The sequence below is a fragment of the Amblyomma maculatum genome, chromosome 10 (assembly GCF_055883805.1).
Source record: "Amblyomma maculatum isolate TAMU_Amacu chromosome 10, ASM5588380v1, whole genome shotgun sequence".
Taxonomy (NCBI): domain Eukaryota; kingdom Metazoa; phylum Arthropoda; class Arachnida; order Ixodida; family Ixodidae; genus Amblyomma; species Amblyomma maculatum.
Window position 1 is genome coordinate 126,373,751 of NC_139353.1, and position 25,695 is coordinate 126,399,445.

General features: G+C 48.0%; 1 protein-coding gene across 1 annotated transcript in view; it reads left to right on the top strand.

The window, feature by feature from the left end:
• Positions 1 to 22,106, top strand: part of LOC146177420 (neprilysin-2-like) — a 48,817-nt gene extending 26,711 nt beyond the window's left edge. The window contains exons 5-6 of the mRNA XM_084581556.1: positions 7,953 to 8,138; positions 21,903 to 22,106. Of these exons, the coding sequence (XP_084437682.1) occupies positions 7,953 to 8,138; positions 21,903 to 22,091 (375 nt within the window). The 3' untranslated portion in view covers positions 22,092 to 22,106. The remainder of the gene's footprint in view (positions 1 to 7,952; positions 8,139 to 21,902) is intronic.
• Positions 22,107 to 25,695: the final 3,589 nt, after the last annotated feature.

The following is a 25,695-nucleotide window of genomic DNA, read 5'->3' on the forward strand; positions in this document are numbered from 1 at the left end:
GAAAGTCTACCTGATCGGCAGAGATGCATTCGCGCGTAGGTTATATATATATATATATATATATATATATATATATATATATATATATATATATATTGTGGAAGAAGGCTAGGTCAAGACGGCGAGGCCGTGGCGGCAAGGACATCGAAGCCTTGTCTAGCGTTTTAATCCGATCACGAACCCAGGCACGCGCCGGAGCCGGCGCCGCGGGACGATGATGATGGTATGTACAAATGAAAGAAGATGATGATGGCATGTACAAATGAAAGAAGGTCCACAGAAGGCTCACACAATCTGCCCGGGGGGTCGGAAGCGGCCAGCCTGGCCGCTCCTAACTAACCGATGTACCGCGGCGCACAAACGGTTTGAAGCGAGAAACATGAACAGTTTCAGTTCCACGGTGGCGTCGATCGGCTGGGGGATCAACAGGCGTGACTTTGTAGTTAACTGGAGACGTTTGGCTGATGATCTTGTAGGGACCAAGGTAGCGGTGGTGGAATTTGTCACTAAGGCCAGGGGTGCGCAGTGGAGTATAAAGCAGTACTTCGTCACCGGGACGATAAGAGACCACGCGATGCGTAGAATCGTAGCGACTCTTCGGTCTTCCTGGCACGCTGCTGTGTTGAGGCGGGCAAGATGACGACATCTGGCCACACGAGATAAGAACTGTGTAGGTACCGATGTGGAGTAGTCGGGCGTAGAGAAGAAGGAAGCGTCGAGAATTGTAGTGGGAGGACGGCCATAAACGAGGAAAAATGGAGAATAACCGGTAGTCCGCTGTACTGCTGTGTTATAGGCGAAAGTGAAGAATGGTAGAATAGTGTCCCGATTTCTATGATCCGGTGTGATGTACATGGAGATCATATCCGATAAGGTGCGGTGAAATCGCTCAGTCAGCCCGTTAGTCTATGGATGGTAGCTCGAGGTTGTCTTATGAAAGGTGGATGACGCGTAAAGAACTTCGGCAACGACTGTCGATAAGAAGGCCGTTCCGCGGTCACTTAGGAGCACCCGAGGAGCGCCATGACGCAATACAATTGATCGCAAAAAGAAATTTGCTACTTCTTGAGCGGAACCGGTCGGTACAGGTGCTGTCTCAGCGTAGCGTGTAAGGTGGTCGACAGCTGTTAAAATCCAATGGTTACCCCCCTCGGAGAGAGGTAGGCGACCATATAAATCGATGCCGACTACGTCGAATGGCGTGGCGGGACAGGGAACAGGTTGTAGAAGGCCAGCGGGTGAAGAAGTCGGCCGATTGCGACGTTGGCATAGAGGGCAAGATGCGACGTATTTGGCAACGCTGGAAGATAGGCCAGGCCAAAAGAATCGTTTTTTCACGTGGTCGTAGGTTTTGTCAACACCAAGTTGACATGCAGTAGCGTCATCGTGGAGAGCCGCCAGTATACGTGGGCGAAGCACACGCGGCACGACTGGGATCCAGCGAGTTCCATCTGGGAAATACACGAAGCGGAGTAGGATGACATCTTCGAGCTTGAAATTGCGAAGTTGTCGGCGAAGCCGAGCATTGGGTGGGTCCGAAGCGCCAATAAGGCGGTCGATGATGGGATGGCAGTAGGCATCAACTAATTGCTGTGAGCGGAGAGCGTGTTTCTTCTCAGAGTCGTCAAATGAAACTGTTGTGATATAAGTCGGGGAAAGAGATGGTCGGCTGTGGTCATAGGTGGAAATGCATTGGGAATAAAAACAGCCAGCCGATTCCGAAAGTGGACAGCGAGAAAGAGCGTCGGCGTCTTGGTGTTGGCGATCCGATTTATAAGTGACGTCGAAATTGTATTCTTGCAGGCGTAGAATCCAACGGCCAAGTCGGCCTGTCAAATGTTTGAGCGAAGACAACCAGCAAAGAGCATGATGATCGGTCACAACTGTGAAGTGACGACCGTATAGGTAAGGGCGAAACTTTTGGACAGCCCAGATGACGGCAAGGCACTCCTGCTCGGTAATAGTGTAGTTTTTCTCAGCTGGAGTCATAGTCCGACTGGCGAAGGCAATCACTTTCTCACGCGAAGTTGCATCGCGCTGCAGAAGTACAGCGCCAAGACCGAGACCACTGCCATCAGTGTGCAGGATGGTTGGAGCGCTATCACTGAAGTGGCCAAGAACAGGGTCTGATGTGAGGGCGTGCTTCAGGTTATTAAAAGCAGCTTCGCACTGTTCAGTCCACAGGAAAGGGCTGCGTGCTTTAAGTAGTTGATGAAGTGGAGCAGCAATACTTGCAAAATGCTTTATAAAACGCCGGAAATAAGACGCCAGGCCGAGAAAACTGCGGAATTCTGTAGTCCGTTGTGGACGAGCAAATTTCAAGACCGCGATGATTTTTTCACGGTCTGAACGAATGCCTTCATGGCTTACTAGATCTCCCAATATTTTAATTTCCTTCTGTGCAAAGTGGCGCTTCTTGGTGTTGAGCTGAAGGCCCGCTGAGGCGAGACACGTGAGGACCACCTTCAGGCACGTGAGATGGTCGGTAAAATTGACGAAAAGATGACAATGTCATCCAAGTAACATAAACAGGTTCTCCATTTTAGGCCACGAAGCACAGTATCGATCATCCTTTCAAATCTCGCTGGTGCGTTACAAAGTCCGAAAGGCATAACATTAAATTCGTAAAGGCCATCTGGAGTTGCGAAAGCGTTTTTTTCTTTATCGTCCTCGTGCATAGGTATTTGCCAATTACCTGAGCGGAGGTCCAAAGTCGAAAAATATTCGCCGAATTGGAGAGAGTCAAGGGCGTCATCAATTCTTGGCATTGGGTATACATCTTTGCGGGTAATTTTGTTGAGTGCGCGGTAATCAACACAAAAGCGTACCGAGCCGTCCTTTTTTTTAACTAACACTACTGGGGAGGACCATGGACTTGTCGGTGGACGAATTATATTGCGGTGGAGCATGTCATTTACATTTTCTTCAATTACTTTTCGTTCTGAGAGCGAAACCCGATAAGGCCGTCGGCGAACGATAGAGTTACCTTCAGTAATGATGCGATGGTGCGCAACACTAGTCCGTCGCAGTGGTGGGGAAGCGGCATCAAAAATGGCTTGGTGTTGTCGAAGCAATGTCAGCAGTTCTTGGCGTTGGTTCGGCGTGAGGTTAGGATAATAGTCTTTGTGAGAACAGAAAGAGAGACGTCTGTCGAAACACGGTGCTGAGGCTGAGGGGCGGTGAGCACCATCAAGGACAAAGGTTGAACATCCACCATGCATGGGAGAGAAGTTCCTTTTCGGAGCACAAGGGATTCACGTGAAGTGTTAGTGGCCGCTACTGTCGCTGAGCCATTGCAGAACCTCACAAGACTAGACGGGAAGGCGATGCCGCGAGCAAGATGACGATAAGATGGTGCGATGAGTACGTCCCCGTCAGCGATGTGGTCAGAAACAACGGTAAGCAGTTTTTCGCACTGAGGAGGCAGAACAGTATCAGCAGCGGCAACGAGGGGATGATCTCGTTCAGAAACTTCAGATGAAAAATCGCTGTCTGTCATATGGATAACACGGTCGCCACAAGAAATTAACGCCGAAGCGGTTGACAAAAAATCCCATCCAAAAATCATCAGATGCGCAAATGGTGAGAGCACAGCAAACTGCACACGATGGCGGACGCCGTCAATAACAACTTGTACGGTGCACTTTGCTAAAGGGCGCAAAGAGACGTCATTGGCTCCACGGAGTTCAGGCCCATCATATGGTGTCGTAACTTTTCGCAAACGGTAGCACAAATCAGCGTGAATGACAGAAATTGCAGCCCCTGTATCAATCAATGCTTCGACCGGTAATCCTTCAGCGAAAACAGAAATCACATTATACGGGCGATCTGGAGGTCTTTTGGTAAGTTCGCAGACTGCAGTTTGACCTCCGGAAACTGCAACGCTTAGTTTTCCGGGTGGCGGACAGGGAGAGTTGTTGCGGGTCAGAGAGAGGAAACTGAGCGGCGGTATGGGGATAGGGACCGACGTCGGGATGCATGGGTTCCACGAGGCTCAGACGAGGATTCTGGAGGTGGGGATGACCTTCGAGGTGGGCCAGAAATAGGTCGTCGCTGATAATATGAGGGTACGTCACTTTCGAAGGCGACATAACCACGCCGCTCGTTCTGAATACGTCGACGGCAGAAGCGGGATATATGTCCTCGTATTCCACAGTAGTAGCACACTGGGCGAGAGGGGCGCCAGGGTGCGTAATAGGGTGGCGTAGGCTGAGCCGTCGTCACGGCGTTGATGTGGTTGTAGGGCGATGCCAGTTGGGACGGCGGAACAAAAGGAGGGGGTGATGCTGCGACGTGCGCGTAAGTCGATGCTGGGCGGGGTGCAGGAGTGTCGGACGCCATAGGTCGCGTAACTGTTGCCAGCTCATCTTTAATGATGTTGCGGAGACCGGCGTCATTAGAAGGCACGGAAGAAATCGCACCCGTGTTGACAGACAGGCTTGAGGGGTTGGAGCTCCTCCCGAATGATGGCTCGAATCAGTGCCCGTAGATCCAGGTCATGATAGGTCGGGCCAGTAGCAATGCCGGGCTGCAATCGGGAGGACTGCAGCTGGTCGATGCGTTGGCAAGTCGCAATAAGGGCGTCAATAGTAGAAGGATTCTGGGCAATCGTCCCACCGGTTGTAGTTACTGCAGCGTTCATAGGTGTCCAGTCAGTAATCGACGTCTTCGTCGCGACGACCAGCGAACAGCGGCGGGTCGCGTTGTCGTGTGGGCACAGTCGGAGGGGGTGGTGCAGCCGAGGTAGAGGGTCCTGCCGATTCGTGGGTGCTCTCGGTAGACATAACGATGGTGGCAGGCGGTAAACAGCGACCGGAACGTAGCTCCAGCGAGAGGCAGGGCACAAAACAGCAAGGATATCAATTCTCACCTCCACCACTTGTGGAAGAAGGCTAGGTCAAGACGGCGAGGTCGTGTCGGCAAGGACAGCGAAGCCTTGTCTAGCGTTTTAATCCGATCACGAACCCAGGCACGCGCCGGAGCCGGCGCCGCGGGACGATGATGATGGCATGTACAAATGAAAGAAGGTCCACAGAAGGCTCACAATATATATATATATATATATATATATATATATATATATACACCGGGTGTTTCATCTAAGATTTTACCTATATTTTAAAAATAGGAAACTTAAGTTTTATTGTCGGTTCTTCTTTTAGCTGTTGTATTAAGAGTAGAGAAAAATCAGGAGCCTTAAAGGGTACTAATTAGCTTATTAATTAGCTAAGATTACCTAATTAACTTCTTATTTATACCAGCTAGGAGCTGCTTTCAAATTGCAACAGTGAGCTACCGGTGTGAGAACGCCAAATAGTATTTTAAACGACAAGAAACGCGCATTTCTTAAGGACTGCAGCGCTGGCAATTCTGGTCGCTTTCGACGCACGAAAACGAAACCTAGCAGTCGAGGCGCGCACTTATGCACGCCCATGAGTGACGCAGCCGTGACGTCACCGACAGAAACCAGCCGTCTGGAGGCGGCCGCTGCCGCCCGCGAAATACGCGCCTGGAGCAGCGTCATGGTCTGGTAGGATCGTGAGATATCACCAACGCATTGCGGGCGAAGCTTGTCATGGTGCGGGCGTAGCGCTGATGGTATGGGCAAATCAGCCCTCCCTCTTGACTACAAGCTTTGGCTCCCAGAGGGTGAAATAAAATGAAAAGCAGTAGATGCACAGATATCGCACCACTGGATGTGATGACGCAGCGCCAGATGAGTATTTCACGAGCTGCAGCTGCCGCCTTCAGACGGCTTGATTCGCCCGGCGACGTCACCACTGCGTCACTCGTGGGCGCGTACAATTCCGCGCTTCGTCTGCTAGGTTTCGTTTTCGTGCGTCGAAAGTGGCCAGAACTGCCAGTGCTGCAGTCCTTAAGAAATGCACGTTTCTTGTCGTTTAAAATACCATTTGGCATTCTCACGCCGGTAGCTCACTGTTGCAATTTAAAAGTAGCTTCTAGCTGGTATAAAGAAAAAGGTAATTAGTTAATCTTTTTAAGCTAATTTTAAGCTAATTAGTACCCTTTAAGTCTCCTGGTTTTTCTCTACTTTTAATACAACAGCTAAAAAAAAGAATCGCCAATAAAACTTAATTTTCCTATTTTTAAAAAATAGGTAAAATCTTAGATGAAACACCCTGTATATACAAGACAAGCAGAAAGCGAAGCCGAGGCGTTGCTTTCAAGCGTGGCGCACATACTTTGGTTCTGAAAATTCTTGGGGCCTCATTAGGGGTGTTGTGGCAGATGACGGGTGGAAGCATTGGCAACGTAGGTCCACTATTGTATTACTTCTCTCCTAGAACTTTCCACAAAGTACAAATGCTGCGCTTCGCTTACGAATTGGTTGTCGGGTTGCCATCCAGGTGGTCGCAACAGTCCAGCTAAAAATAGACACGTATGTCAGCCTTCACGCTCTGTTGTTCACTTTGACTACTACTAGCTCAATGGCCTATGCTGAGCGCCAGCTACGCTCAGAAGTGTGAGTTCCGAACGCGGAGCTGAATTTCGTGCGAAGATGAAATTCGCCAACTTCAGACCGCATTCTCAGTTTAGAATGGAGGTATTACCCTACGTCACAGGCACGGTCATTTTGTGATGCAGGAAACCGGCGAAACGCTGCAGGTATTTCTAATCGGCTTATGGTTATCTGTTTTGGCTTGCACTGCTGAAGTTGTGCTCTGCAAAGCGCCCGTGACTTCTTTTGTATTCATCCCATTCATCAAATAATATAAGCAAACAAACTTCTTTACAAGGACGGTAAGAAAGGCACAACCACACTGAGAAACGTGATGAGCAAAAACAAGATGCAGAACGATCTCCCGTATTTGCCCATCTGCATGAATCTTGAAGGTCTTTTGGCTTATTTTGGTACTGGGACAAAATTATTTTTTAATGGAACCGAATAAAGAGTAGCCTTATTCGAGAGAATCGTAGTCGATATTTTATAAAAGAACCAGGATCCTTACGGTTTGAAGGCAATTTAGCTGCCCGTCCGCACCTGCACTAGCGGTAGCCGTAATCATGCCACTAATCGAGTGGCCCGGAGGCCAATAGGGGGTTCTAGAAGTGCGGAGCAAACTGGAGCGCAGGTGGCGTATAGGCGACAATATTGACCTGCAGTTGGCACTGCTGGGTTGCTGCTCCTGATGATGTTGATATATGTACGAGAAATTGGTTTGGTTTTCTTAGTGGGGTTTAACGCCTAAAAGCGACTCAAGCTATGAGATGCCGCAGTTGAGGGCTCCGAAAATGTCGGCCACCTGGTCTTCTTCAACTTGGACTGGCATAGTACCACACATGGGCACCATGCTTTTTGCCTCCATCGAAAAGTGCCGCCGCAGCCGGGATTAGAACCTGCATCCTTGGCCACAGCAGTCGAGTCCACTAACCACAGTACTGCCATGGTAGAGCTGTTCCGAGAAATATGTGCATCTCAGATCAGCATTTGAAAGCCACGATGGAGCAGACACTCAGACTTCGCTGCTGTTAACAGCGACTCTTGCTATGATCATGAAAAAGATGTAAAGTGCATTGGTTGAAGGGCCAAGGCAACATCATGACCTCTAAGACCGATGTGAGATCCTAAGGTAAATTCTGCCTATTTCACGTCTCTTTAGGAATTGCTGGACACTGCGTGTTGCTCAAACCCTTTCATGCGAGTGAGATATGGGCGCTGCGTGTTTGCGCTATATCTAACAGAATAATTTCTAGTGTGCACGTTAAAGAACCCCAGGTGGTCGAAACTTTCGGAGTCCTCCACTACGGCGTCTCTGATAGCTTGAGTCGCTTAGGGATGTTAAACCCCACAAACTAAACCAACCATGTAGTTTTTAATTGAGATCAGTACATTTGAGGTTAGAATGAGAGCATTCCGGGTTTGCACCTTTAGTCCAGTTTGCAACCACTTAGCGTTGACGAACTATTAACCATTGCTTTTTCGTGGACAGGTTGACCCTAAAGGAAAGATAGTGTCATCTTGGCTCACCGAGACGGTGAAGCATCGCTACAAGGCACGCGTTCTTGGCTGTCTGACCAGCGTCGATTCCAGCGTCTTTCCTGAAGTGCCTGCCTTGGAGGTGGCATACGCCGCTTTCAAACGGCACAGTGACGAGAACGACACTCAGCTATCGGAGGTATGCTAGTGATGATTCACCGAAGTGTCACCCAAAGCGATATCCAGCCTGTAAATTTGAATAATATATCATTATTCAACAAGATCCTAATCTGAAAGGATGCGCGAGACGACCGAGGGTTGAGTGCATTTATTGTGGGAATAAATATTATTTTCTTTGATACTCAAAGAAAAGTTGTTTTCGAAGATAATTCAATTGAGCTCTACTTAAGCGTGTCCTAATTGCGGTGTTCATTCTTCAAGCATCATTGTAAACGACATAAGAGAGCACAACAACACCGTAGATAGACGTTGAAAAGGATGATGTTAAAGTGACAATTTGTTTTCGCTCTAAATTCTAGCACATTCTTGTTCATGCCATAAGCCTGCTGATATGCAGGGGGAGTCCTATATACGGTAACTACAAAGCCGGTGTGCTGGTACACTAGCCACAAGAAGCCTTGGTAGGCCAAGCCTAAAAAATCTTCAAGTCAGCCTGTGTTTGCTGTTTTACAATATCGGCACATTATGGTGGGAAGCTGAGGAAGACCTACCGTCGCTTTAATTCTCTGTCGCCGTATATGTTTTTACGGCTACGAAATTATTATTGCATGGAATCGAATACAAGGCAGCCTTTTTTATCTTAGACGAGAAATTGTAAACGCAGTAGCATCTCTTCCGGTTCGCGCTAATTTAGCGGTATTCGAGAGGTTCGTTACAGTGTTCCGATTTATTGCTGATCAGTGCTCTCTTGTTCAATTGTTGACACATCATCCTGTCCGTGCTATATGCTTCCCACGCAACAGGGAAACCTGATAAGCAATGTCCTGAATGCACTTCGAGCAATATCTTTGGTGCACGATTTCCAGAATGTACTTGATTTCCTGACCATTCACATGCTCACACATGTTTTCTAACCTGTTTGGAGCCACTAGAATGATCATAATACATTTTCTTTATCCATCTTTTAATATTGTGGCTCACGCCATTGAAATAGCGCACCGCAGGAAGCTTCTTTGCAATGCATCACGGGTAATGTTTCCGTGGTTATCAAGGTGAAAAAAAAACGAATTCCGATCACTCGAATGGCACAAAACAAGGAAAAAAAGATATCAGTACGCAGGTTAGCGGCCTCGGGAACGATTAAACATGCCAACTTGAGCGACAAAGATCTTCCGCTGGGCTCTGTCGGAGAAATCTGGCACCAGCCTCAGAGTGTACTGGAAAGACGGTGAAAATGCTAGAAGCAGAAAGTGGCTCGTGAAGGTTTCTGGTGAACGATGTGGCAGTACTCTGTAATTCCATCGAAGAAAAAAGTTGACAAGCAGCATCGCGTTGCCGGTGTTGTTTTATTGTTATAGTTTTCTTGCTGCCTTTTAAAATGATTCTCTAGATTGAATCACGCCGCGACAGCCTAACCTTGAAGGGCTGACTAAAGTCAAAATGATATTGTTACGGGGATGTACTTAATGTAACGGCACTGCGAGGGTTGAACTCGACGCTAAGACTTCTGTAGCCGTGCAGTACTCCCTCTGTCAGAGTCGTCCTCTTTCTCAACGCTTCGTCGTGCCCGCGTTCCTCGGTCGTCGTCTTTGTCAGTGAGTACATCACTTTGGCCCCGCGTTTCCCGGTAACACTACCCATCTCGGCAAAAGGCAACGTCCCAGTGCGTATTAGGCGTGCGGTGTGGAGGGGGAGTAATATGGCGTGAGGCGGGCGACATGTACGATTTCGGAAGTGGGTGTAGCAGTCAGTGACTTTGGGTGGAGCGGTGCAATCTCATAGGTCGCGTCGGTCACTGGGCGTAGTACACGGTAAGGACCTGTGTAGTGGGGCAGAAGTTTTTGACACAACTCCACACGACGGCACGGAAGCCAGAGCAACACCAGAGATCCGGGAGGATAGTGCACATCGTGAAGGTGAGCGTCGTAGCGGCGTTTTTGAGCTTCTTGAGAGATGGTGAGATTGTGACGAGCAATCTGGCGAGCAGCGTCGGCTCGGGCGATGGTATCGCGGGCATAGGTTGTGACAGGGCCAGCGGCGGGAACCAAAGCGTCGAAGGGCAGTAAGGGGTCTCTTCCGAAGAGAAGATAGAATGGAGAGTACCCAGCAGTGTCATGACGCGAAGAGCTATATGCAAAGGTGACAAATGGCAGACTAATATCCTAGTCGCGATGGCTCGGATACGTACATTGCGAGCATGTCGGTGAGTGTGCGGTTAATACGCTCCGTAAGGCAGTTCGTCTGAGGGTGATACGCAGTGGTGAACTTGTGCCGAACGGAGCAAGAACGAAGTATTTCTTCAACAACTCGGGAAAGCAAACAGCGGCCACGGTCGGTAAGTAGTTGACGGGGAGCACCATGGTGAAGTATCATCATCATCATCATCATCATCAGCCTGATTATACCCACTGCAGGGCGAAGGCCTCTCCCATATTTCTCCACTTAACCCGGTTCTGTGCTAGCTGCATCCACTTGACCCCTGCGAACTTCTTAATCTCATCCGCCCACCTAACTTTCTGCCTCCCCCTGCTACGCTTTCCTTCCCTTGGAATCCAGATTGTTACCCTCAGCGACCATCGGTTATCCTCTCTTCGCACTACATGTCCTGCCCATGTCCATTTCTTCTTCTTAATTTCCACTAGAATGTCATTAACTTGAGTTATTTCTCTGACCCACTCTGCACGCTTTCTATCTCTTAATGTTACCCCTACCATTTTTCGTTCCATAGCCCTCTGGGTTGTCCTCAACTTAAGTAGAACTCTCTTGGTTAGCCTCCACGTTTCAGCCCCATAGGTGAGTACAGGCAAGATGCAACTGTTGTACACTTTCCTCTTGAGCGATACCGGTAAGCTGCTAGTCATAATCTGCGAGTGCTTGCCAAATGCGCTCCATCCCAATCTTATTCTTCTTGATATTTCCTTTTCATGGTCTGGATCTGCGGTTACTACCTGTCCTAAGTAGACATATTCGCCTACTATTTCCAGTATTTCGCTACCTAATGTAAACTGCTGTTCCTTCCCGAGGCTGTTGAACATTACCTTAGTCTTCTGCATATTGATTTTCAAGCCTACCATTCTACTTTTTCTGTCTAGGTCATCAATCATTATTTGCAGTTCATCCCCCGAGTTGCTTAGCAAGGCAATGTCATCAGCAAATCGCAGATTACTGAGGTATTCTCCATCTACCCTTATCCCTAACTGCTCCCATTCCAAGTCTCTAAATACTTCCTCTAAACAAGCTGTGAATAGTACTGGGGAGATTGTGTCTCCTTGCCTAACACCTTTCTTTATGGGAATTTTATTGCTTTCTTTATGTAGAACTATGGTTGCTGTGCAGCCACTATATATATCTTCCAGCACTTTCACGTACGGCTCGTCTACCCCCTGATTTCGCAATGCCTGCATCACCGCCGAGGTTTCAACTGAGTCAAATGCTTTTTCGTAATCAATGAATGCTATGTATAAGGGCTGGTTATATTCCGAGCATTTTTCTATCACCTGATTGATGGTATGGATATGATCGATAGTAGAGTACCGTTTCCGAAACCCTGCTTGATCCTTTGCTTGATTGCAGTCTAAGGTTGTCCTGATTCTATTGGCGATTACCTTAGTAAATACCTTATACGTAACAGACAGTAAGCTGATTGGTCTGTAATTTTTAAGGTCCTTAGAGTCCCCTTTCTTGTGAATGAGGATAATGTTTGCATTCTTCCATGCTTCCGGTACCGTCGATGACACCAGGCACTGCGTATACATGGTGGCCAGTTTTTCTAGCACGATATCCCCCCCGTCCTTCAGCAAATCTGTAGTTATCTGATCCTCTCCAGCTGATTTCCCCCTTTTCATAGTTTCTAGTGCTTTCTTGACCTCGTCCTTCGTCACTGGTGGAACGTCTGACTGTTTTTCCGTACCGCCAATCTCACTATGGTCCTGACTACTTTGGCTACTGTAGAGATCTGTATAGAACTCCTCGGCTACTTTGACTATCTTGTCCATATTAGTGATGACGTTGCCCGCCTTGTCCCTTATCCCATACATCTGGTTTTTGCCTATGCCCAATTTCTTCTTTACCGCTTTAAGGCTTCCCCCGTTCTTTATAGCATGCTCAATTTTCTCCATGTTATACTTCCTTATATCGGCCACCTTGCGCTTATTGATTAGCTTTGATATCTCGGCCAATTCGATCTGGTCTGTTGGATTGGAAGCTTTCATACTCTGCCGTTTCTTAATCAAATCTTTCGTCTCCTTAGACAGCTTACCGGTATCCTCTTTAACTATCCTACCGACTACTTCTACTGCGCACTCAGTAATGATATCTCTGAAATTATTGTTCATTGCCTCTAGGGTAATGTCGCCATCCTCAGTTAGAGCTGAAAACCTATTCTGTAGCGAGATTCTGAACTCTTCTGCCCTCCCCCTCACCGCTAATTCGTTGATGGGTTTCTTTCTTACTAATCTATTGCGTTCCTTCTTCAGATTTAGGCTAATTCGGGACCTCACCATCCTATGGTCACTACATCGAACTTTCCCGATTACCTCTACATCCTGCACAATGGCGGGGGTTGAACACATTATGAAGTCGATTTCATTTTTAGTCTCTCCGTTAGGACTTTTCCATGTCCATTTCCGGTTCTTCCGTTTGCTGAAGAAGGTATTCATGATTCGTAAGTTATTGCGCTCTGCAAACTCAACTAGTAACTCCCCCCTGCTATTCCTAGAACCAATGCCATAGTCACCTACTGCCTTGTCTCCTGCCTGTTTTTTCCCTACCTTGGCATTGAAGTCGCCCATTAGTACAGTATACTGCGTCTTTACTTTTCGCATTGCCGATTCTACATCTTCATAGAAGCTTTCAACTGCCTGGTCATCATAACTACATGTAGGTGCATAGGCCTGTACAACCTTCAGTTTATACCGCTTATTAAGCCTAATTACGATGCCTGCAACCCTCTCATTAATGCTATAGAATTCATCTATATTACCCGCTATATACTTATTGACAAGAAAACCTACCCCTAGTTGTCGCCTTTCTGGTAAACCTCGATAACACAGTACATGCCCATCCTTCAATACAGTATATGCCTCATTCGGCCTCCTAACCTCACTAAGCCCTATGACATCCCATTTCATGCCCTCTAGTTCCTCTAACAGCACTGCTAAACTAGCTTCACTAGCAAGGGTTCTAGCATTAAACGTTGCCAGGGTCAGTTTCCAATGGCGGCCTGTCCAGCGGAGCCAGGCTTTCTTAGCACCCCCTGCTGCGTCACAGGTCTGACCGCCGCCGTGGTCAGTTGTTCCGCAGCCGCTGGTGACTGAGGGCCGGGGTTTTATGGAGCTTATCATAGGAGGTTGTGGCCAATTACTGCACCAGGGTGGCCAACTCCTGTTCTGGTGAGGGAGTGCGTTGCCGGAGGTGTTCACCGGCATCAGGTCGCACCCCAAACCTGTATATGCAATTCCATCGACACGCGGATTTTTTTTTTTGTCATCCGGTGGAGAATTGCGCGGCACCGGGATTTGAGCCCCGGTCCTCTTGCATGCGAGGCGGATGTTCTACCGCTACGCCACCGCTGCATGGTGAAGTATGCCGTCGTACAAAAGGAAGTCAGCAACGTCTGCGGCGCAGCTGGTTGGAATGGCGCGAGTGACCACGTACCGCGTGGTATAATCGGTGGCCACAGCGACTCATTTGTTTCCTGACAAGGACTCGGGGAAGGGCCCTATGAGGTCAAGGCCAACACGAGAAAATGGCTCAGTCGGGATAGCAGTCGGCTGCAGGTGTCCAGGTGGTAGCACAGGGGATTTCTTCCGCCGTTGACAGAGGTCGCAAGCGCCTGCATAACGTTGGACAGAGCGGTAAAGTCCAGGCCAGAAGAAACGCCGGCGGACGCGGTCGTATGTGCCTGAGAGGCCAAGATGACTAGCTGTAGGGGCGTCGTGCATTTGTTCGAGAACGGCTGAGCATAGGTGTTGGGGAACGACCAGCAAGTGCTCAGCGCTATCAGGTCGCCTGTTGCGGCGGTATAGCATATTCCCATGAAGGAAGAACAGGGCGAGGGAAGAGTCATGGCTGTGTGTGCGGAGGCGGTCGATAAGAGAACTGAGGGTTGGGTCCAAGCGCTGTTCATCGGCTATGTGGGAAAAGTCCGATATAGAGAAGACACAAGGGTCCGACTCATGGTCAGTAGAGGAAGGGGGATGGACGCGATAACGAGACACACAGTCTGCATCCTGGTGTAGCCGACCGGATTTGTATACAACAGAAAAGGTATACTCCTGCAAGCGCAATGCCCAGCGGCCGAGGCGGTCAGCAGGATTTTTGAGGGAAGAGAGCCAACATAAGGCGCGGTGATCAGTAATTACAGTGAAGGGTCGGCCAAACAAGTGGGGTCTGAATTTTGCAACGGGCCAAACGAGAGCCAGGCACTCCCGTTCCGTAATAGAATAGTTCTGTTCCGCTGATGACAGGAGACGACTGGCGTAGGCAATCACGCAGTGTTGGCCGCGTTGTCGCTGTGCAAGAATAGCACCAATCCCGTGGCCACTGGCGTCGGTGCGAAGTTCCGTCGGGGCAGACGGGTTGAAATGGGCCAACACAGGAGGATTGGTAAGTAACGCGATGAGGGTGGAGAATCCGTTAGCCTGCTCTAGTCCCAGAAAGGAACGCCTTTCTTCAGCAGATTGGTGAGAGGACGAGCAACAGCGGCAAAGTTTGGGACGAACCGGCGAAAATAAGAACACAGTCCTATAAAGCTGCGGACATCACGGAGGAAACGGCGAGATGGAAAAGCAGTGACAGCGCGAACTTTGTCAGGATCGAGTTGCACGCCGGTGGCATTCACCAAATGGCCAGGCACTTTAAGTCCGCGGTGACCAAAACTGCACTTCTTTGAGTTCAGTTGAAGTCCGGCACGGCGGAAAATTGCCAAGATGGAAGAAAGGCGACGAAGATGGCTTTCGAACGAGGGCGAGAAGACAATCACGTCATCCAAGTAACATAGACAAGTCGCAGATTTGAAGCCGCGAATCCATCATTCGTTCAAACGTAGCGGGGACGTTGCAAAGTCCAAAAGGCATAACCATAAATTGGTAAACTCCATCGGGTGTGACAAAAGCTGTCTTCTCGCGATCTTGTTCGTCGACAGAGATCTGCCAGTAGCCGCTACGAAGGTCCATGGAGGAAACGTAGCGGGCTCCATGTAAACAGTCCAAGGCATCGTCTATTCGTGGCAGCGGGTAAACATCTTTCCTTGTAATCTTGTTCAGATGCCAATCAGTTCAGTTTAGGCGTTCAGTCGTGTCCGACTCTTCGTGACCCTATGGACCATATCACGCCACGCTTTTCGGTCTCTCACTATCTTCCTAACATCACATAACTTCATCTGCAGTGCCTCGAGGATGCCATCTAAGCAACGCGTTCGCTGCCTACCCCTTCTCCGGCGACCCTCAACCTTTCCCAACATCAAATCTTTCTCCAGCGACTCCTCTCTTCTCATCAGATGACCAAAGTAGCTGAGCTTTAACTTTAAAATTTGACCCTCCAATGAGCAGTCAGGGTTTATGGTCGACAATATCGACTGATTTGATCTTCTGGCAGTCCAAGGAACTCTCAAGAGTCGTCTCCAGCACCACAATTCAAACGCGTCAATTCTTCGGCGGTCAGCCTTTTTCACAGTCCAACTCTCGCATCCATACATCACAACTGGAAAGACCATAGCACGAGTTATACGGATCTTGGTTGGCAGGCTAATGTCTCTGCTCTTTATTAGGCGGTCAAGGCTAACCATTGCTCTCTTTCCCAGAAGCAGGCGTCTCCTAATTTCATGGCTGAAGTCTCCTTCCGAGGTAATCTTGAAGCCCAAAAACCGAAAATCTGTCACAGCTTCCACTTCTTGTCCATTGATGCTCCAGGACTTGATAGGGCAAGACGCCATGATCTTTGTCTTTTTAATGTTCAGTTTAAGTCCAAACTTCTCACTCTCTTCTTGTACGCGGATCAGAAGTCTCTTGAGTTCCACTTCACTTTCTGCCATTAAAGTGGTATCATCCGCATATCTAAAGTTGTTGATATGTTTTCCAGCAATCTTCACTCCAGCTGAAGACTCGTCCAGACCGGACTTCGTCATGATGCACTCTGCATATAGGTTAAATAGGCAGGGCGACAGTATGCAGCCTTGCCTCACTCCTTTCTCGATCGGAAACCAATCAGTAAGACCATGCCCAGCTCTGACTGTGGCCTCTTGCCCTTCATACAGGTTCCTGTGGAGACAGATGAGGTGAATTGGAACTCCCACCTCTTGGAGAGCTTGCCACAATCTGCTGTGATCTACGCAGTCAAACGCTTTCGCATAATCAATAAAGCAGAAGTAGATGGGTTTCTGGAACTCTCTTGCTTTTTCCATGATCCAGCGAAGGTTAGCAATTTGGTCTCTAGTTCCTCTGCCCTTGCGAAACCCAGCTTGCACGTCCGGAAGCTCCCGTTCCACATACTGCTGCAGCCTACCTTGGAGGATTTTCAACATCACCTTGCTAGCATGCGAAATAAGCGCGATCGTGCGGTAGTTGGAACAATCTTTGGCACTGCCTTTCTTTGGAATGGGGATATAAACTGACCTCCTCCAATCCTGTGGCCACTGCAGGGTTGTCCAAATCTTCTGACATAATGTATGCAGAATGTTAACAGTGTCATGTTTGAGGTTTTGAAGCAACTCAGCTGGAATGCCATCAATTCCGCTAGCTTTGTTCTTAGCAAGGCTGGCTAAGGCCCATTCAACTTCACTCTTCAGAATGCCCGGCTCGAGATCAGTAATTACAACCGTCTTATGTTGGGTTTGCACATTCGGGTCCTTCTTGTACAGTTCTTCTGTGTATTCCTGCCACCACTTCTTTATCTCTGAGGCTTCAGTGAGGTCCTTGCCTTGTTTGTCCTTTATCACGCCCAGCTTAGCACAGAAGCTTCCTTTGATATCTTTGATTGTCTTATACAGAGCTCCAGTGTTCCTTAATTGGCTGTTGTCCTCAACTGCTTGGCACTGTATGTTCAGGAAGGCATTCTTATCTCTCCTTGGTATTTTCTGAAAATCCGCATTGAGAACCTTGTATCTTTCTCTTTCCCCCATAACTTTTGCCATCCTCCTTTCCTCAGCAATTTGCAAAGCCTCTTCAGATAACCAGTTTGCTTTCTTGCATTTCTTTTGTTTTGGAACTACCTTAGTAGCAACTTCTTGTATTATATCACGAACATCTGTCCACATCTCTTCGGGCTCTCTGTCTTCCAGATCTAATTCTTGAAATCGATTCCTCACTTCCACAGCATATTCTAATGGAATTTGATCCAGATCATACCTGAAAGTCCTTCTAGTCAAGAAGCTGATGATCGGTGCCACAATCGGCCCCAGGCCTTGTTTTTACTGCTTGTGTAGCGCTTCTCCATCTCTGCCGGCAAAGAATATAATCGATCTGATTCCTGTACAGACCGTCCGGTGAAGTCCATGTGTACAGGCGCCTCTTGGGCTGTTGAAAATGAGTATTCGCTATGGTCAGGTTGTTTTCTTGACCAATAGTCGACGCAAAAGCGCCAACTGTTTTTCTTTCTAACGAGCACGACAGGAGATGCCCAGGGGCTGTTCGAAGGTTCGATGATATCGTTGTCCAACATCTTGTCGACCTCCTGCTGGATGACTTGGTGCTCAGAAACGGACACACGATAAGGCCTCCTATGTACAGGTTTTGCATCCCCGGTGTCAATGCGGTGAGTCACCACTGATGTTTGGCCCAGAGAACCGGCAACAAAGTCAAAAATGTCGGAGAAGGATAACAAAAGATTGTGCAGGTCCTGAGCGTGTTCGGGGCTGAGTTCAGAGGCAATCATTGCGGAAATAGGGTCGGTAATTGTGGTGGGTAGTACGGGTGTTGGAAGGACTGAGTGGGCCAGGAGTGAGGGCACGAATGGTGCAGTCTGTGAGAGGGGACAAGGTAGCAAGGGATATTCCTTCGGGGAGAACTTGGGGTGACAGACTGAAGTTCAGGATAGGAAGGTAGGTGCTGTTCTGTGTAACGCGTACGATGAGATGAGGAAGAACGACGTTACGGTCAAGAAATACCTCGGTGATAGGGCAAGTAACATAGCCACCGTCAGGCACAGGCGGGAAAGGTGACAGAGGTAGGTAGCAGATCAGTGGGCAGGCGAGCGAACTCGACAGAGCGAAGGCGGAGTGTAGATGGAGGATGTTCTGAGCAGACATGTAGGTCCAAACGAAGAAGGCCGCTGGAGCAGTCGATAAGGCCAGCGTGGGCCGTTAAAAATTCAAGGCCGAGGATCGCATTGTGAGGGCACTGGTTGAGGGCGGTGAACAAAACTGGGATGTCATGACCGGCAAGGGTGACTAGGGCAGTGCATAACCCGCTGGCAGGGAAGGAAGTTGACGAGCAGCATCGCGTTGCCGGTGTTTTTTTTATTGTTATAGTTTTCTTGCTGCCTTTTAAAATGATTCTATAGATTGAATCTCCCCGTAACAATATTTCAACAATCAATGAAAAACAAGTCAATTGTGTTCACACCAGGAATCGATCCCCCATTCTTCTATGCTCTAACCGAGGGCTCTATAAAGTAAACTTCCTGATAACGAGTAAAAAAATCTGCTTGTATAGGGTAAGGGCGTCGGAGTATGTTGAAGGCATAGTTTCTCTGAGAGCTGGGGTCATCAACCACCACGGGTTGGAGCGTCGCGCATATCCAGTCCCGATCAGCTGTCACCACGATCACACAAAAACGGCAGTGCGTTCAACCTTTTATAGGGAGGAGAGAAATCCGCTGCCGTGAAACAATCCTCTAAGCTCATAAAAAGACGTTTAATGAACATAGTCCTCCAACAATACGGTCACCGCGTGTCGTGAGGTTGCGAGGAGCAAGGTTCTGGTGCGTGCACAAAGTTACCAGGATTGCGCTCCGCAGGCACCCTGTGTCATGCTGCGATATGTCTCACGGAAACCGTAGGGCAGCATCTTTGGAGAGGGTGGTGAGCTAGGTATGCCTGTCAGGAATCGCTAGGATACGATAGAAAGGCTCGAGCTACGTTTTAAGGTAAGTGTAGAAAGGTCTACACGGACAAACGCCGCTGGACAAGAACGTAGCGTATGCACCTTGCAATATATCGGAGGGTCCTCTCTCGACCAAAGGCGCTAAGGAAAAAGTCTAGTGGGACACCGGGACGGAGCTGTTGCTGAAGGACAGTCAACTGTTCAGCATACCTCTACGCATCTTCAGGCAGCAGAAAGGAATAGAGGAGACTACCGCGGGAATCAGAGGTGGCCGAGAAAAAGGCAACGGCGGGAAGCCCGAATCCCAAATCCTCCGTTCCTGAAATGTCCCATTCGTCGTAAACATAAACGCTCAGTTAAGTTTTTACATTCTCTGTATTGGTCCCCAATGTACTAGAGACATTTAACGTTAAAAATAGGTCTTTTTAGCTCGGGAAGCTTGCTTCTGCCAATGTATACATTTTAAACATAGCATCATAAGGCGTTTTATTGTCGCCTAAACCATGGGCACCGCTTCTAAGGCATTCAAGAGACAACGCGACGGCTTTTTAAATTGTGCGTCGCATAATACCAGATGTGTGACCCGAAGAAAAAAAAAGCTAATTTCTGGCGTTACGTATTTCGATCTGTATTTGCGATAGACCGTAGAAAGAGACATAGATGACGGCTACACAGTATGAAAACGCACTGAACAAATGGTGATTCAGTTCGCGAGCCGAGGCAACATTGTCTACAAGTGGACTTACGAAACGTTGGCTCGGCTTGTGAACTGAGCCTAACCTTTAAACTTTGCACAGTGCTTTTTGATATTGCCGACCAAGGCAATTTAAAGGCTCTACACGGATTTCATGTTGACGGGTTTAATAGTCGTAATATATTTGGTCACACTAAGGAAAACAAATAAGTTAATTTATGAAGTTTAGTTGCTTATTTGATTATTTAAGGAGCTTTTTCATGCAAAAAATTTCCGCCTTGCTCTAAATTTGACCCGTGCAGACACTGTCGCGCAACTTACAGTGGATTTAAAATAACAACCTGTAAACAGTTCAAAAACCCCCCAGTACAAACATGCCTGCAACCTTCTTTACATCAGCATATTGCAAAAGATTCAGCCAGTGTTATTGGAAATCTGTAGCTGGTCCGCATGGTTCCTGTGGTAGCCGACTCACACGCCAGTGAAGGTTGTAAAGCTGAAGCAAAATTTGTTTCTATTGGGCATGCACAGTAAGAACTAAGATGTTGTTATCCGAAATGAACCATAGTTCCTTCTCTACGACTTTTCAACATCGGAATACGTCCACGTGCAGACTAGGCACGGTGTTGCACGCTGGACCCCATTTGCACATTATGCGAAAAACCCGCCCCATATAGACACAATGGCCTTTAATCAAGCCGTGTGAACGAGCCTGGGCAGTATAGGAGTGAAATGCGACTCAGGGTGCAAATCTCCCGGTCAACTTGATTGTCATTTCATCCTCCCACTGTATCTGCCCATTTTTACAGCCGCTGGTATGTGATGTCATCTTGTGACGTCATGCAATCCGTTGGCCTGTCAGTGCCGTCCATGTCGCCTACCAGTTACCTCTTGCCAGACCGTCATTTTCTCCCGGAGTGCCCTAAGGCAGAGTTGCAGAGACGTCTCTTACACTAAGCTTTCCTCGCGATCTTCTCTCTAATGATAGCACGTTACGGTACTTGTTCCTGATATTGCTGCGGCAGAAAAAGAGCGAAGCACCACATACTTTTCGTGATATCTAGTAGGTGGCAAAGCAGAGATATTGAAATTCCTCTCATATTGAGTGAAGAGGGAAGACGAGAGCATAAAAGGCAACCGTTGATTTTGGTTATGGCCAGAATAAAGTAATGCGCATCCAGAATGTGTATGCCACGAAAGGAATCCAGACGTCGACTGGCTACCATCGAAGAAGAAGGTTATAATGGGCTAAAGAAATTACATCTCGCAGCCTAGTGTTACTAAAAGTATTCGCGGGTAGTTACTGTGAGGAAAAAAGGCTATATTGAAATTGGAAGAGGAGTGAGCGCAAGAGGAGGGCGTGAATGAAAATTGGAGGATTCTTAGTGGTTTAGAGAGGAGGAACGCAACAAATGAAAGACACGCGAAACCAGAAGATGAGAAAGTGGAGGATTGCGCAGTGAGGGAACGCTGGAGGGGTGACACTAGGCTGGTGCCGCCTGTTGAGTAATATGCTGCGGTGAAGCATCTTCGTTTGTTAATTTAGAGAAATTCTAAACTCTAGGTTAGAGTCGCACCGGCAACCTTTTTACCTAGAAGCAGTGAATACGGCGGACATTTGTGTGCTCTTTATGGTCCAATGGTTGGTTACATAGTGTTCCGGAGGGAGTCAAACGATTGGTCTCATTAAGACTTATGCTTTAAGTTCCTAACCTGAGACTATCGCAGGACGATGAAAATTCGCATGCCGATTGCCGCATTACTCGCCCATTGTTTTTTAAATGACATGTTAACTGCTGCGGGAGGCTGCCTGTTTGTGAGGTTTGCTATTTTTGCTATTGTAGAGGTCACCTATTTAAGTCTACTAATATATATTTGTATTCCTATGTCAAACCTTGCGATAACTGACACTGTTAAAGAATTAAAATTCTGCATAGTAAGGTCGAGCTGACTGGAACACAAGATAAGGAGACTAAAAATGTGTTAAAAATTGAGCCTCCAAAATATATGAGGCACCCTCAATTGTTCGGAATCGCTCCATCTTTGACAGGAATTGACAGAGGAGAAGACATTCTTCATCACCGCCTGCCTCTTCAGCTGCGCAAAGACGGAGGCTGATAACCTCTACGGCGGGGACTGCAACAAGGCGATGGCGAACTTCGCGCCTTTCGCTAAAGCCTTCAAGTGCCCAGAAGGTTCCGACATGAACCCTAAGAAAAAGTGCACTTTCTTTAGATGACCTTCAGGCGTTCTCGTTCCACAGGGTTCCGCCCTCTCTTCCCTTCCCATGCTTGTATCATATTTCCTGTGCTCCGTTCACAGAACTGTGTTATGTGCCACTCACCCCGCTCTTGAGGTGTCATATGTTTGTTCGCGCCTCGAGTGTTGTTACTTGGTATTTCTATAAGACTTTAATGTGATCATCTTTAGGACTGTATTTGGTTCAGTAGACCTGTAGGCTCATTTTGGGGTATGTCTTGTATAACAGTGGGGTAGCATAACATATGTGGGCATTTCGGTGGTAAACTGACCCAACGTACTTCATGTTACATAATACAATGTTTCTTGGTTTTAACGTGCCGCTTTGCTATTGACACACTGTCCGTTTAGGAAAGCGTCTTATTCTTGAAACGCTGTTTTGTCCCAGTGTGTCTCAGGTTTTCTCCAGATTTCCTTTTTTATTATGTCGACTTATATTACAGTGCCGAATACCAGCTGCGTTGAACGCTTTCACCAGTATCCCGGGGCTAATAGATAGATTCTCCAGATTTCCTTTTTTATTATGTCGACTTATATTACAGTGCCGAATACCAGCTGCGTTGAACGCTTTCACCAGTATCCCGGGGCTAATAGATAGATTCTCCAGATTTCCTTTTTTATTATGTCGACTTATATTACAGTGCCGAATACCAGCTGCGTTGAACGCTTTCACCAGTATCCCGGGGCTAATAGATAGATTCTCCAGATTTCCTTTTTTATTATGTCGACTTATATTACAGTGCCGAATACCAGCTGCGTTGAACGCTTTCACCAGTATCCCGGGGCTAATAGATAGAAACACGATAGTGAGCAGAACTGCCGAAGCAGTGGATGTTATTTGAATAGCTAGCGTGACGAAAGCAAAGTGCGAATGACGTGGCTTAAAACTGTTTGTATATCGCAAGCGTATGTTTGTTCTAAAAGAAGACCACGCGGGCCGTACTTTGTTAATAATTTGACAGCACTGCAGCGCCTGTGAGACTGTTTCCATAATGTTGACTGGTAGTAATATCCCTGTGATTGAACAGCAAGATAGGCATGCTGGCCTTGAAGTTATCTCATCGCTGGCAGAGAGGCACGAACTAAATCGTGTGTTTTCAATGTGGATAATGATTGTGCGCTATAAAGCGGCAAGTGCTATGAGGTTTCATATTATTTCACTGCTGAGAAGAAATAAAATTCGATTTGGAGCGCCTAACTTGTGTTGTTCATGCACCTCGAACCGCACGAAACATTTCCTTGCATGGCCGCTTTCCACTGCTGTTGGTAAATGTTGCAGTTATGGAATAAACCTGTATTCTGTGCAATCGACTGCGATGGTGAAATGCGCAACGTTCAACACAAGAAAGCGCTATCTCCGTGACAGAAGTATCTTCAAGTTTCCTGTATGGCTGAAATCTTTCTTGCGGCCTTGCACAATACCTTCTAAGATGAGCGTATGTTTTCAAGGAAAATGTACGAAGTAAAGCAGATGGATGGCTCACATGGTGGCTCATGCAAGCATCTATTGATACACTTTTCCACTAGATTAGAATGGCTTTAGGCATGGACGGTTACCTGACTGCAGAATGTCACACATTGTAAGAACTTTGTTTAGTTCGTGAATGTAGACCGCAAGTGTGAGTGAGCGTATTCCTTTAACACCGATAATGCCTCGAGAAGATGTGCCGCTGGCTTTGCCGGCGTTCTAAGTGAAAAAGTGAGCATGCGCAAGCTGGGCGTCGCTGGTACCTGTCACGGACGCGCACTGATATGACGCAGGAGCTGCCAACTCGGGCCTCTCCTTTCACATTGTCACGGAGTGGTGGCAAGCCCGTACACAACAAAAGACTTGCGCCCGCAAAAGAGCTAAGCAACTCGGCGGCGGCGATAGCAACAAAAGTGCACGTCGATCGTAGAACCATGAATGCCCGTCGTACTCGTCTACGCTCAATTTAAAGGCTGCTCAGAACAATCTAGATATCGTCACAAAATGCTACATCGCAAAAATGCTACATCGCAGAAACATAGGCCAGAGATCGGAATATTCGAGACAAATATCGGCGCATCTTGCACAACAACGAAACTGATAAAGTTGCGTCTCGTGACATCGAGCATTAACAAACAAAGGATACAGAACTGATACGTCAGCCAGAATCAGAGTGATAAGGCCGCATTGCGGCGGCTGCTAAAAAACAAAGAGCAGATATAGTTTTGAAGGTTTCGCGGCATTACTCCCTCCTTAAACAACATTGCCCCGATGTTTCAAATTAAAAAAAAGCAGCTTAACAAGCAACATATACAAAATATAAGCACCACGGATTCTTTAATGCGCGTAATAAGGCTTTAGACGAACAACATGTACAATGTTTGGCTGCGCGCGTCGCCGTTTGATGCTGTCGTACCCCCGGGATTGACTTCATAATCCAGTTGCCCCACGCGGCGAAGAATTTTGTATGGCCCGAAGTATAGACGCAGCAAATTTTCACTTAGTCCACGGCGGCGAATTGGAGTTCAAACCCATAGGCCTCCTGGATTGTACTCTGCGTGGCGTCGTCGTCAGTTATATCGTCGGGGGTCGGTGCTCTGTTCCTCTTTAAGACGCAGCCGTGCTAGTCGTCGGACTTACTCAGACCACTGCAGGTCGGTCGCGGCGTCAACGTTGTCCTCGTTGGTTGCGAGCGGCAGCATTGTGCCGAGCGTTGTCGTTGGCTCTCTGCCGTACACAAGCTTAAACGGGGTCACTCTGGTCGTCCCCGGGACTGCCGTGTTATACGCGAAGATCACGTATGAAAAGATGGCGTCCCAGCGTCGACGTACATGGTGATCATGTCCGCGATCGTTTTGTTCAGGAACTCCGTAAATCCATTGGCCCTGGGATGGTATGCAGTTGTTCGTTAGATGGCTTGAATGACTGTATTCCAGGATGGCTTGCGTGAACGCTGCCGTAAATGCCGTTCCCCTGTTCGTGATGAGCACTTCTGGGGCGCCGTGTTGCAAAGACAATTTGTTCGACAAAACATTTGGCGACTTCTGAGGCGGCATCATGGGGTAGACCTTTGCTTAGGCGTAACGGGTAAGGTAGTCAGTGGCCACGATTATCCACTTGTTACCCATAGACAAAGATAGAAAGGGGCCGAGGAGATCCATCCCAATTTCTTGAAAGGGCAGGGTTGGGAACTGAATCGGGTTCAGTAGTCCAGGTGGTCTGATTGGCAGCGTTTGCGTCGTTGGCACTCGCGACACGTCTTCACATAGTGGGCAACATCCGCAGGCAGTCGCGGCCAGTAGTACGTCTCCTGAATTTGACGCAACGTGCGTGCAAATCCGAGATGGCCTGCTGTAGGCTCCTTCGTGCAACGCCTGCATAATTTCATGCCGCAGGTGTTTAGGCACTACAAGAAGTTTCGCGGTTCTGTTGGGTGCAAAGTTCTTCACGAGGAGGCCATTGCTTAACGCGAACGATTATAAATGTCGCCTGAGAACACCAGGAGGGGAAGCGGTCTTTCCTTCTAAGGAATCGGCTACCGCTTTCAGATCAGGATCTGGTCGCTGTTGTTCTGCGAAACAGCTGGCGCATACCGGTCCCAAAAAGTCGTCGTCAT